We start from the raw sequence: 14,195 nt of genomic DNA on the forward strand, positions 1-14,195 counted from the left end.
TTCAATACTTCATGTGTGTAAATATTAGAATGTATCTGCATAAAGACTGACATTTGAAATAAAATAAACTATTTTAGAATTATATTTGTAAGAGTCTTACTTCCTCATAAATTGATGGCTACGTACATTACAAACATACAAAACGAATTATAACTCCCCTTGAACATTATGGCGTCATTCTTAGAGTACTCTAGTCAGATTTTTTACCCAACTTTACCTTTATAACACTGTTAAAAAGTTTATTTCATATGTAAAATACCCTCAAAAAATGGTATTTGCACACTGTTGAATTGCAGGACTGAAAATGAAACAAACGGATTGGTTTTGTGTTTACTTTTTTTATTGCGTTAACTTTTCTCTCTTGGCTAGATATTCCTTTATCTTGGAATAGTTCTTCACTCTGTCAATCAACCCTGCCAGTTTTGGTGGAAAAGCAGGAAGTTTTGCAACAGAACTGGTCTGGTCTGTGATGTCATAAATCAAAATGTCCGCTAACGATATCTGGAAGTTAAATGAATCAATGAAAAACAATGTTAAGTTAGATTAATTGTGAAAGAATTACAAAAAATAACTCGAAACACTAAACACCTTTACGTATAGGATCTCTTATGATTTGCGATTGCATATGATTTTATTCAAAGAGTTGCTGTATTTTCTTTTCACGAGCCTTAGTGATGGGATAGAAAATACAAAACGAGTTGGATAAAAATCATATATCATCGCAAAACGATGATATAAGATTTTCTTTTTATGACATGTTTTCAAACGTTTTTTCCAAACCTCAATCTTTTCTGTAAAAATCATGTGAGCCACATAAGCATATTCTATTTTGCACACAGCAAGATAGCTTCTTAAGAAATTGTTTAATATTGAAAAAAAACGGAGATATGTCAGGATTGTGCCTTACCTTTTTACCAACGAAGTAGCCGTCACCGTCATCATTTTCCTTTAGAATGCTCTCCAACAAGCTGAAAAACTGAGGAAGCTTGGTTTCTTCCAGATTTTTATTGATTTCCTCTTTTTTGGTTTCGTCTTTTTCATAATACCATGACATGACATTCTTTAAAAAATCGTCGGAGGCTCCCAGAATGACGTCAACACGAGTGTTCTCGTCATTATTATCACCGTACAACCCTAGAACATGAATTGTGATGCTGATTATCTAAGTTTGTAAAGACATATGATCACTCGACTACAGCTTTTATGAAAACAAATACTTAAGGTTAATTTAGACCCACGTGCCTAAGATTGATACATGCAGGAGGGACACATTACTTATACTTGTTTACTTTTCCAAACTGATATAAACATAAGGTCATAAGAATATTGGCAATTCAAAAGGTGTTCATATTACAACAATTCTTACGCAACGATTTTACATTTCTGTATATCACAAAATGAAATGAAATACAAAAAGAGATTTGGGAAAATAACGCCTTTTTATGTGTCTTTTTGATTGGGATTTTAATGATGCATTTTCAGGAACGCTCTAAATTAACAAACATGTACCGAATTCCCTGGCTATATATCTCATGATGGCTCCCGACTGAGGGATAAAGCGATTGTCAACCTGAAGACACGGCAACTGATGCTGTGGAATTGCTAAAAAACAAACATCAATTTAAAAAACCTCGTTTTTACAGCGCATTCTTCGTTAAGAAAAGACCGCCACTGACAAAAGAAAACGTCTGTTGCTTTAAACGTAGAAACGAACCCGACTATAAGTAAAGGAATTATTCATCTGCAGAAAGTTTGTAATTTAATCCAGATCAATACATGTAGTTCAATCAGTAATATAGTAAAGATTTGCTGTGATATGTGAAACGAGATTTAATTTGTTGTTTTCTGTTTAATTTTCTTTATTTAACGAATTTGAATAAATTTGATAAAAAAGTGTATATCTTTTTGTGTTCCTCTGTCATCCAGAAAATACCCTGCGTCTCCTTAAGGGGCAGTTCAAAATCAATAGAGATGGTCTTTGACCAATATCATGCAACGGATCGTAGTTGAAGATTATAGAAAAGTCTTCACCATTTTCTTTTATTATTCTCTCTAAAGTCTTTCATTTTGGGACAAAAAGTATCAGCACAAGCAGCTACCAACATTATTGCAGAGTTGTTAATCTACAGCAACATTCATAGTCAAGCTGGTTTGTATTTTCTAAATTACTGTCTGCAGCTACTATCAATAAAAGTTGTGTATTTATATTGGGATGACACAAAACAAACATGCCCAAACAATGTTTTATACCGGCCACTGTACTAACATGTGATGTTTGTATTTGCAATGAAGTACCAATAATTCAATTTGCTTAATTTCAACACTCCTCTTATATTCAATCACTCATATAAACTTTAGAGTACGCTTAATTTTGTTTTAGCTATAGCATATGCAAAAGTTTAATTTGATTGAATTTAAAGGTCTACGTACTTGGTTTCACTTTGTACCATTCTTCTATTGAATATCTCTTGTCCTCAAACGACTGTCCAGCGGCCGCAAATGACAATCGGATGACCTCGGCTCTCCCCTTACCCTCAAAGTACATTAATTTATAGGCCGGCATCTTGTTAGCTGTCTTGGAAGCAACTTCTGTAGACCCAGTCAATCACAAGTTATGTATATACCTAAACAAGCGGATGTTGTAGATTTTCACTCTCTAAACTAACGTCAAAAATGTCGTACTAAGGAGTGTTAAGATTTCATGAATAAGAGAATGATAAATAGACCTAAAATAAGGATGTGACATCGCGGATGTAAGCTTATCAGATACTTATGAATAGAGGTGGACTCATTCAATCTTAAAACACTCAGTTTTAGCAAATATGTTGTATACGACGGCTATTTAGCATTTGTAAAACACAATATTTTCACAGACCTCCTACTAACTGGCATCTGACAGGCTTTAAAATATCTGGTCAACGATCAATAAGTGAATAATTGTAGCTTACTAAGAAAATATCTCTCTGATTTAACATCAGTTTTTTTTAACAAAAACGTTTTTCACAAAATGCCTTATAAAGGGATTTAATTCAAGACAACAATAAGATATGATAAGGAATGTTCTCCAAAATCATTATAACAAAATTGATAGCTACTTTATTTCAGACATAGTTACTAAATAATCGAGATTGTTTGAACACAAGGTAAACGTCTTGTAATTTGATTTTTGTTGTTATAATCAAACACGATACAGAAGAATTTCAATTAAAAAAAATTTGCAACCTGCCCAGCTGCTGACTAATGTTCGGTGCCTTCCACGTTTTTGGGGCAGGAACAAGCTATCAAACAAGGTAAAGTAATAGTTTTCTATTCATTTCTTTAACGATAGGTACATTAAGTCTAAGTCTTATCTACAAATATACTCGGACGAAAAATTATAGGGAAGCAAACATATCTACAAGCACAAGAATACACAAAACTATAAAATGTTTCATTGAGTATCTGGGTTTAGTACAGGTGCTCATTCCGCTTAGACAATACAAACAAATAAGTTAAAAATTGACCGACCTCGGATTCCCACACCGTGACCCGTCGTATTCAGGATGTAAGATATTGGTGAATCATCGCAACAAATGAAGAACCAAAAGTACAGCAATCTGGACGACATTCTGGTCAACCACAAAAAAGGCAATGACTAAGGAAATAATAAGCTTTGAAAGACTTTAACACAAAGAGGACAACTTCTCAAAGACCATCTAATGTCGTCTCCAGACCGTTAACATCGCGTATGATATGCTTTAACACTGCTTTAATACTGCTCTACCTTTCATAAACTAAGCAGGTATAACACAGAGTCACATCTCTGGGATTCTATGAAAATACCCCAAACTAATCAAGGCTTTCCAAATTATCCCCAAACCATCAAGGATTGACGAGGATGGTCTTTGAATACATTGTATCCTCGACTGCTCAAAGCATTGCTTATCATACTATATAGCTGCTTGTAGCTCATGCATTAGCATATTTAAATTTTTCTTAATATTCATGTTAATAAAATATTTTGAATGCAATATTAATGGAAAAACCGAAAATACAAATTGAAATGAGAGTACCAGTGACATTATTAGTATTCGCATGAATTGTATTGTTTAAAAAAATCATCTAAAAGTACTTATTCTGTTAGGACACACATTTTCTCTGAAAATTAATCAGGACTCCAAATTTTTTAAAATAATGAACCAGTCATTTAAATAGAGAACTTGTAGTCCCATATGTGTTTTAGAGTAAACGCTAATTAAAAAATATTTATGTCAGTGAAAGAAATATCAATCTTCTTAAATTAACACATCTGTTTTAAATTAGAAACTTACGTCATGTTGTTCTGAAAAAGTACAAAAAAAAAATGCTTGCCATACCAAGCCCAAGCCTATTCAGATTGCTTGCCAATATCAAAGTTATGCTCTTATGATTTACCATCTTACACTGTACTTAAATCTAGGACATCTTTGATGCATGACTCTCTTGCTCAAATATTAGTACTAAATAAAACAACATCAGTGTTGCACGCTGGTCCCTTATAATGATGAAATAACTAATATCACAACGAAATTATCGTTACCTGTTAAACAGAATGATTTAAATTTAGTTTGTTTGTCTTAGATGAACAATTTGACATCGACCCGCTCAACATGTACTAAATTTTTCTTTATTCAGCCCCTCTTCACTTTTTCCTTTCGATATTGAAAATTATTTCAATGGTTCTTCAACTGTTTTTAGAAAAAAAAGTTTTGTGTTATTTTTAATCAAAAAATCAAGTAACATTATTTACCAAGTGCGACATGAGTTCAGTTCAAACAATAAAATGCTTTCTTTGGAGTTTTATATGGGCATTAAGAAAGCGAATATTGCATGTATATAACTTGTGTTAGCAAGATATATCCACTTCTTTATTGGATTAATATCTGATAAATTAATTAATGTTGATTGTTGCGATTTTCCCAAATAATATAATAATACGCAAAATAGTAAATCTACAGTCTGGACAAAGTCTAAAGTGTGATTTCTTTTTCAACATTGAATGGACATAAACTTCCCAGTAAAAATATAAACATTTTCGTGTAAATACCTAAATAAAACCGGTCATGAAGAATGGGAAGTTACTTTAATTATATCAACTTTAATAAGGTAGTTGCATTTAGAGGTTGGCAATGGTTAGGGCATGGCTACCAGATAGTTGAATAATTTTTAATTTTTGGATAAGGTTTGTTTTTTTTTTCTCGGTTTTTCTATTTACTTAATTACCAAATTATAACTCATACTTCTTATTAATATTATTCTTATATAAATTGGTTTAAGTAAACAATTAACTTTTTTTCATTTTAAATCCAGTATTATTTATTTTGAATAATTTACACAACGTTTTTATATAATGTCAAAATTTCAAATACTTATTCAAAATTAAAAAAAAGTAAGAAGTTAAAGTATCTGATAATTTTCCATCAAAACATAATCAATCCCTATGGGGAGGGGCTTCTCATTTTAAGCGTAGTGAAAATTTTATGAATTGATTTTTATGCTATCTTACTTTCAAACTATTTATCTTAAAAGGGCATGGTCACAAATTTGGTCATTTTTCTCTATTATTATTGTGTTCATAATGAATTTTTAATTATTAACAAAAACAGTCGTAGAGTTATAAGCAAGATATATAGCTAACAATTCTTTATCATGTCAGATGGCTCGTGCCAGGTTTTTGCTTACATTGATTTCATAAACCGGTAAGATTTCTTTTGCGAGCTTTTTTTACTATCTGCTTAATCGTTTTGAGCATAGGTTACTGTTCCTAGTGTTTGCCACATTCATTTAGGTATAAACATGGAATTTGCCTTTCAACATTCAATGAAAACAAAAACATTACCTTAGATTTGTTTACACAACAAAGATGACTCTCAAATTTACGTTAATGATTAGAAATGCCTTACTAAAGCATTGTTACTATTAAAAACGGGGGGGGGGGGGTTTGTCTGACATCGTGACTATGTTCCTTTAACATACAATAATCAATTTTTCATTGTGTGTATAAAAATAGGGGGAAATAATAATATAATACGATCTTTCAATATAATTAAAGATTTATTAAAATGTGAATATTTTCAACATTATTTAACAATGTCTTGATTTGCTTTCATAGAATAATCATGTATCCTCATTATAGTGTCAATGATGTACACTGATGTGACCTTTGTGAAACCGCCATAGTACACAGCTTCTGTTACTTTTGTCATGTCAACCTAAGTTTGTTTCCTGCAGAAGGGAAAAATGTCACATTGTTTAACATCTACACGTTTAATCACTAGAAATCAAAATGCGGATTTGTGTGCTTTGAATTTCAATTTCATTGATTGCTTAAAAAGTATTTGCCTGGGGAAACCCTCTAAACCCTAAAGTCATTCCAATTTATACACATTAACAAACACAGATGTTGATAACATTCAGCTTTAAATTCACCACAATTACAAAACCCGTGATTTCATTCATTCATCCATTAATTGACGTTAACAATATATGATTTACATTCCTTTTGACGGAAATTCCATTTTATCATTCAAATATGCTTGACCTTCATAGCATAATTTTAATCTTTTTTTCTTCCGTCTTCTTATAAGATTGATTGTCTTTGTGTTCTTTTCTCCTCCCTCTTTCCACTCCTGCATTTCCGGTTTTGAACATTACTTGCCTATTGAAAACAAATTTTGCAACAAATGATATATGAGCTGATTTTTTTTTAAATAACAATAAAAATTAAAAATAGCAATGATTTATAATGGACATTTACATCTTTTATTATCAAAGCTGAAGATAACTAAATTAAAAATAGAAGTAAGTAAACATTTCTATTATATTTATTGCGTAATGACAAGCAATACAGGCTATAAATACAACACATCGCACTATATTTAATTCATTTTCATTTCAACCTTTGATTATTGACGTTAATCATCGTTCAGGTATTTACCAACAATACTGTATGACTTTTATGTAAATTCATTTCTGACAAATTTTTGTAGGTTAACATGAAACATAATGACTAACAATGTCTCCAATAATGAATACTTGTATATGATTTTTCTATGCATAAACTTGAAGTTTAATATAAGATATTTATGTCATTTTTTTAAAGGTGTGGTCGCTAAGTTTTTACATTAAAACGTTTCTTTATTATTGATAATGAGACGTCATGTATTTACTAATCAATATTCATAAATAAGCAATTATTCCATCAGAATATTTCTCTTAATTATCGAAAATTGCATGCTTGTTTATAATGAATCAAAAAGAATTTCAGGAAAACCACTGATTAAAAGTGTGTTTTGCCTATTATTTTCTTCTAATTCTAGGGGTTCTCCGAAAATGACGACCACTTTTGCTGTCCTCATTTTTATGTCATTTATAAATCAGATTATGACAAGCAATTCAACGGGAAATTACACAGCGCCATAGCAGGTAAATAATATATATTATTTTACACTCTCCTCGAGATAAACTCATCAGAAAAGCACGACACCGATTAAGCACAATGCAACATATTTTTACAATCCCAATACCGATATATCATTCAAATATTCCGTTTTACCAGGAAAGATAATGAAGGACAAAAAAACTAAAACAATTCTTGGATGTATCAAACTAGATACCTGTTTTTGATATTAAAAATACATCAGAAAGAATGAATTTATGTATCAATATTTGAATGTATGTGCACAAAGACTGTAATTTTGTTAATGTTACGATTGATTATTACTCACCAAAATTGCTTTTTACACTTAACAGTGATTGTACCGGTTTTGTTATTTTTTAATAAAAACAAAATTTTTAAACATATTATACTAGTTTCCAACAGCCAAAAATGATATAAGTAAAAAATCTCGTTTTAAAGCGTATGGATAACGTTTATAAAATAAAAGTTTGAAGGTTATAGATTTTTTTCCCTTTTCGTTCGATATTGTGAAAATATCTTCCTAGCTATTTGTGTTTTGTAGAATGACATGAAACCATAAAAATACTCTTACAATAATTGAAATATTAATTTTAATTGCACTGCATGATTGAAACTTGACTGTATTTCTTTAGGAGGGGGAGGAGGGGTGTAACGCCGGTGTAAAGAAAGATAATGACCCCCTCCCCAATAGAAACGACCCACAGCTGTAACAAATTTGTAAAAAAAAAATTGTATCATTTTGTATAAAAATAGAACCTACGTCGTATATTACCTGAAAAAGAATAACCCCGTTTTAACAAATTTTGCCAAATTTAAAGGAGTAGATTGGACGTTTTCAAAATATTGGTATAATTGTTTTTCACGTGACTTCGGTACACTCTCATAAGTCGCACTGTATCGATAGGTTAATACAGTGCAATCATTTTCATCGTCTACAAACCTGCTATAGTCACGTGCATTACCTTTCAAACTAGTCAGCAAATGAAAGTTTTAACGTTTGCTATGATAAAGGTTTTTGGAGTTAGAACAGTGATATTTAGACAAGTGACCTACTAGAGACTGTTCTGACGTCAAGGTCGGAGGTTAAACATAAACCCCAGCAGGTTTATTATAGATTAATATAAAACTCACTGAATCAAAGTATTATATTTTATCTTCATTGTAATTGTTTTCAATATTGTGTTGAACACTGCAGTAGATCCAGTGTTCTGTGATGTCATACTTTATTGTTAAACTTTGAATTCTTAAAAATTTGTGCAAGACAGTTTTATTTATTTATATAAATCTAATCACATGGATGTAATTAGAATACTGTTAAGTTCAAGATATTTTTGCAGCTTAATTTTATCCTAAATTTCCATTTTTTTAATATACATTTTGTCTATGCTGAGGGAAAATAACTCTTTTTCTGTCTTTTCTCTCAGTTATATGTCTAAATGCTATAATTTTTCTAATCCCAACTACTAATTTCAAAATGTGTTTGTAGTTTTAGTTTTCTAACACAGTTGACAATAAAATTAAAAAAAAGATAAACAGGTTTCTGTCTACAAAGATTTTACTTTAAACAAAAAAGAACGGTTTTCTGATGCTAAAATATGCTCTAGTTCATGTTTATCAGACATCTCAAAAAGTGTAATGACATGTATTTTTTTTCTAATAATTGATGAAATTGAAGTATATTAAGTTGAAATCAGTTCTATTTTTCAACTTTCATCAGAGAATTTTTCGAGTATGGAGTTACCTTAAAGCAAAAAGAACGCTTACGATTAACATTAACTATATTTTGAGTTTAGGAGTTGTAATGATATAGTTACAGAATAGAAAAGGTTTTACCCATCATTGCCATCAAGCTTAATGTGAAATCTATATTTCCATGATCTGTCTGTTGATATTTTACACCAGTAGTGTTATTGAAAGACACTTTTCACAGTGATGGTAGTTATAAAACTAAATGCAGAGATCTTAGGAAGAGGGGAGGTTCTAGAAAAGGGAATAAGTGCCCCCCCCTCCCACGCCAAGAAAAATAATCCATCGGAACCCACCCCCCCCCCTTTCCATTCCCCGATAGAATTTCTGGAGTCTCACATGACTTATCTTTATACAACATGTCCATGATGATCGTACAAACAAAGCATAATTACGTATAGTTTTGACCTTGTTTTTGACCTTTTTATTTTTCTTAATAAAGAATTATAATATATCTGCAGACATGTTCAATAAGCTATGTTAGGACAGTTGTGCGTTATAAGTACGTCTTAGTACGTCTTAGTCTTAAGTCTGTGTCTCGAAGCTCTCCTAAATTTGGGAACAGATATAACTTTATCTTATTTAGGAAGAAAATGTGCATGCTTACAACATTTCAAAACAAGAAAAGCGGACCAGACTGTGATACGTATAAAATAATGATTTGTAAAGTATTAAATATCACTTTTCAGTACTGCTGCTAATGAACTCTAAAATATCCAGCCTTTCTAATAATAATTTCATCTTAGACAATGACTTGAAAAAAGAAAATAAAACATCATTATATATACAGTTTTAAGATGTTCCAGTTATCATAATTTTTTTTTCCGATATTAAATTGCAATGCTTTTAAAACAAAAAACTTAAAAAATCAAAACTTGTCTATTATATAAGTTAAAAGTCATTTATATAAATCTGAAATTGCTTGAGGTATTATAGATTCATTAAATTTCTATTCATAATTAAAAGTATACGTCAACAAATACCATGTGCATGTACACTTGACATTTTTCTCCTAACCTGTTTTCTTCCGCCTTTTTTTGTAATGCTTGTGTACTACACGTACTAATATTTGTAGGCTGCTGTCTAAAACAAAACACAAAATCCGTTTTACACTATTTTTATTTTACTGCTGATTTACAAGTACCGCTGATTTAGATAAAATGATTTTTTTTAAAAATCCTACTCTTTCTCTGCTGTTATATTTAATAGCAGATATTTGTTTGTATCATCGATATTTGTTTATTTTAAGACAATATTTATCGAGAGGCAACTCAGTAATCGTTTTATGGCATTATAATGGTTTTGACATGAATTCTAAAAACTTGTTCATTTTTCACATAATTGTGTTCTGCATTTTTTAGTGTAAAGAGGGTGTTCTCCTGTGTTTAAGATTCTTACGTATGCAAAAACAGGCATATCAAATTAATGCATTAAGTAATTCAAGGATGAGGAAAGAATCAACCAAATTTTCTGATTGACAGCATTGGGATATTTAACAGAAGTTCTCGGCCAACAAATTGATTTTGGTACATCATAAATTAGTGCTTATAAAATTAAATTCATCGCTTCTTCAACTTTAATAATTAATATAAAATAATTTACACTAAATTTTAATATAATGAACATCTAAACTATTGATTGAAATTTTTCGAAACTTCTGTGTTTCATGACAAAACAATTATTACAGAAAAACAACTGTATTGTTGATTAATTAAATAACGCAGTGTGTGATCGTGCATATGATATTCTATAATTACAGATCTATTAATACGCTACATTTTTATTTTGTCTTTTTGTAGCATTTCATTCAATTGTGCGGGATTTGCCTTATTTAGAAAAAAAATGAATGGCTATTTTAATTGACTTATTTTATTGAGAAAAAAATATGCGTTACAACTCTTCGATGAAAATTAAGAAATATCCAACCAGACTGCTAAAAAAGCTAAAATTTGGTCAACTGCCAGACAACAGTAATAGCGATGAACGGGAACTAACTCTTGTAGTTTTTTTCAACTCCGATCAGGTGGTTACATTCAGAGAGGATCAGCCATGTTTAGGGCACGCCTATCAGACAGTTAGATATTGTGAATTCTCTTGTAAACAAGGTTGGTATTCTTATCGTTAATTACATATTCATTTAATCATTATTTACATTGCCACATGTAACTACGTAAATGTCATTTGATCACGTTTACTACAAATTATACCACTTTCGTTTTGATCATGTTTTGTATTAATAATCAACATAATGCACTAAAAACGCAACTATATAAGCTTTATGTTTTATAAACTAATGATTTATAGAATTATGAAATAAGGCAGTAGTTTGCATTAAAAAACCCTGAAGGGGAGGCTGAATTTTAAGTGAAATTATTTTTTTTAAAATCATCTTACATGCAAAGTAAATTCCTTCCATTGTGTTACTGTATGTGTGCAGATTAAAAATGCAAAACTTTTATTAATGTCATTGAACAAATAAATTCAAAACCTTTAATTCTTATTTTTTTTTAACAGAACAACCATGGATCCCTGTTCTACTGCCCAAGATGTGCACCGATGTGACCTTTGTGAGACCGCCATAGTACACAGCTACTGTGACTTTTGTCATGTCAACCTCTGCAAGCCCTGTGTAGTAGATCACATTTCAGATGGATATCTTAAACATGCAATTGTGCCTTTCAAGGAACGAAGATCAACCATAATTTATCCGAAATGTGAAACACATCCACATAAATATTGCAAATTTCAATGCGATGATTGCAACAATATATTTCTTTGTTCTTCCTGCACTGCATCTAAACAGCACAAAGGACATAACTTTGCAGAAGTATTAGAAGTTTATAAGGCAAAGAAAGAAGTTCTTAAAAAAGACATCAAAGAGTTAGAAAGTCATATTTCTCCTTTTTATGAAAACCTTACTTTGGAATTGGATCAAACGCTTGCCAACTTGGATGTAGGATATGAGAAACTTACAGCAACAATGTCCAAACAAGGAGAGCAATGGCACAGAGAAATCGACATTATCATCAACAAAATGAAAACCGAAATTAACGAGATAAAAGTGCAACACAGAGATATTCTAAAGAAACACTTAATTGAAATCAAACAGGTACAGTCTGCCATAAAACAATCATTATTGGCCATACGAGAAATTGAGAAATCCACAGAGGTATCATCTACCATTAAATACAGTTCTAGGATTAGTGAGTTTATCAAGATTCCACCCAATGTTCAGGTATCACTGCCAACATTCATTCCAAAACCAATAGACCGTGAAAAGCTGTATAGTTTGTTTGGACAGATCACCCCATTATCTACAGTCACAGAAGACAATATCTCGTTACTAAACCAACCAAACACTACAGTCAGAGAACTCCTGGATGAACCAGAGATTGTTGCCACAATACAGACTGGGTATGAACATCTATGCAGTGTTATCTTTCACAAAGAAGACAGGATTTGGACGAATGGAAGGACTAGAGATATCAAATGCTTCAACATTAAAGGCTCATTCCTCCACACAATCCAGACACAATCAGGTATTTTTCCTTATGATATAGCCGTAGACAGTGATGGGTATCTACTGTACTCTGACTGGAAAGCTAGGTCAGTGTATAAATATAGGAATAGACATACAGAAGAGTTGATCAGACTGCAGGAATGGGTGCCTGGTAATCTGTGTGTCACCTCTACTGGTGATCTCCTGGTTACCATGTTCAGTGTTGATTACACTCAATCCAAAGTTGTCTGTTACTCAGGATCTTCAGAGAAACGAACCATTCAGTTTGATGACGAAGGTAAACCTCTGTTCTCAGGAAATAGCAATACTAAATACATCACTGAGAACAGAAACCATGACATCTGTGTAGCTGACAGTGCAGCTTGTGTAGTAGTGGTGGTTAATCAGGACGGGAAACTCAGATGGAGATACAGCGGTCATCCCTCAGTTACCAAGAACAACCTATTTGAACCCTTTGGTATCACAAGAGACAGTCAGAGTCATATCCTGACCGCAGACTTTCACAATCATTGTATCCACATTCTGGATCAGAATGGACAGTTTCTCCGTTACTTTGATAACTGTGATCTGGAGTATCCCTCTGGTTTATTTGTGGACAACAATGACAGTCTGTTTGTGTGTGAGCACTACAAAGGCAATGTAAAGGAATTCCAATATTTAAAGTAGATATCATCCATTGATAAAATGAGATGTGAATAAAACAAATAAGATTATTAATCATATTTTACTTTCTATATTGATCTTCATTTCTAGGTTTTTTTTATAACATACATTCCTTATACAAAATGATTCTTAAATTCTATCCCTTCATTTATCATTAATTAAAAAAAAGTGAGCAAGCTCACATACCTCACGCCCCCCCCCCCCCCTCCATTACTTGACAATGCTACATAATGAATGTGAGAGTAATAATTAAATACACAAATTTAAAAATGGAAATGAATACTCAAGCAAGTGTCAAGTGCTATAACAATAAATGTACTAGTAATTAATTAACATTTAATTAAGCAAATTTTGAAGTTTTGTTTGAATATACAATAGGCTATATTGTAGACTTCTATGGATTATCATACACAAGTACCTCTGTTGTACTATAGCATACTATTATAGCAAATAAATCCAATCTAAATCCTTTTTATTTTACATTTACATATAAAAAGTATAATGAAATTAGATTATACTAGGTGTGTCATAACACCACATATGCCCCCGCAGAGGACCAAAATTTCAAATGCCAAACTTAGTATGATATTTGTTTCATTTATAATGCAGAAAACGTTACAATTCCCCGAAAATTACTCATTTTCAAGTTCAAGAGACTCCGTCAAAAATCATCGCGTTGAAACCAAATTCGAACTTGACCTGTATTTTCTGATTAATTGAACTTACATGAAATATCATCTTAAAATATGAATCTCTTGAAAAGTAAGAAAGCAAAAAGTAAGAATTAATAATTTTTTCCTAAGTTCAAGAGGGATAACTCTTTAAAAA

General features: G+C 31.4%; 3 protein-coding genes across 5 annotated transcripts in view; 1 reads left to right on the plus strand and 2 right to left on the minus strand.

Annotated features, from left to right (window-relative positions):
• Positions 1-13,406, plus strand: part of LOC117682162 (uncharacterized) — a 39,647-nt gene extending 26,241 nt beyond the window's left edge. The window contains exons 1-2 of one of the 2 annotated variants that reach the window (XM_066081906.1): positions 11,162-11,289; positions 11,699-13,406. In XM_066081906.1, coding sequence (XP_065937978.1) covers positions 11,706-13,370 — 1,665 coding nt within the window. In that variant the 5' untranslated portion in view covers positions 11,162-11,289; positions 11,699-11,705 and the 3' untranslated portion in view covers positions 13,371-13,406. Of the gene's footprint in view, positions 1-11,161; positions 11,290-11,698 lie in introns of those variants that run through there. The other variant, XM_066081907.1, reaches the window with a different exon arrangement.
• LOC105335741 (EGF domain-specific O-linked N-acetylglucosamine transferase) overlaps positions 1-14,195 on the minus strand; it is a 132,809-nt gene that overhangs the window by 21,116 nt on the left and 97,498 nt on the right. The window lies entirely within an intron of this gene.
• Positions 221-2,698, minus strand: LOC117682165 (S-crystallin SL11-like). 2 transcript variants are annotated; one of them, XM_034449210.2, is made up of 4 exons: positions 2,431-2,693; positions 1,510-1,602; positions 908-1,134; positions 236-501 (listed from the first exon to the last, which is right to left on the minus strand). In XM_034449210.2, exons 1-4 carry the CDS (start codon positions 2,561-2,563, stop codon positions 340-342), a joined length of 615 nt encoding a protein of 204 aa, XP_034305101.2. In that variant the 5' UTR covers positions 2,564-2,693; the 3' UTR covers positions 236-339. The 2 variants fall into 2 exon arrangements, with proteins under 2 accessions (XP_065937986.1, XP_034305101.2); XM_066081914.1 differs by lacking the exon at positions 1,510-1,602 and having other exon boundaries at positions 221-501; positions 2,431-2,698.

Source organism: Magallana gigas, chromosome 4 (assembly GCF_963853765.1).
Source record: "Magallana gigas chromosome 4, xbMagGiga1.1, whole genome shotgun sequence".
Taxonomy (NCBI): domain Eukaryota; kingdom Metazoa; phylum Mollusca; class Bivalvia; order Ostreida; family Ostreidae; genus Magallana; species Magallana gigas.

Coding starts and splice junctions, on each gene's coding strand:
- LOC117682165 (XM_034449210.2), bottom strand. CDS start 2,563: ATGCCGGCCTATAAATTAATGTACTTTGAGGGTAAGGGGAGAGCCGAG. Junction 1,135..1,509: donor ATATATAGCCAGGGAATTCG/GTACATGTTTGT, acceptor TTCATGTTCTAG/GGTTGTACGGTGATAATAAT. Junction 502..907: donor GCTACTTCGTTGGTAAAAAG/GTAAGGCACAAT, acceptor TTTAACTTCCAG/ATATCGTTAGCGGACATTTT.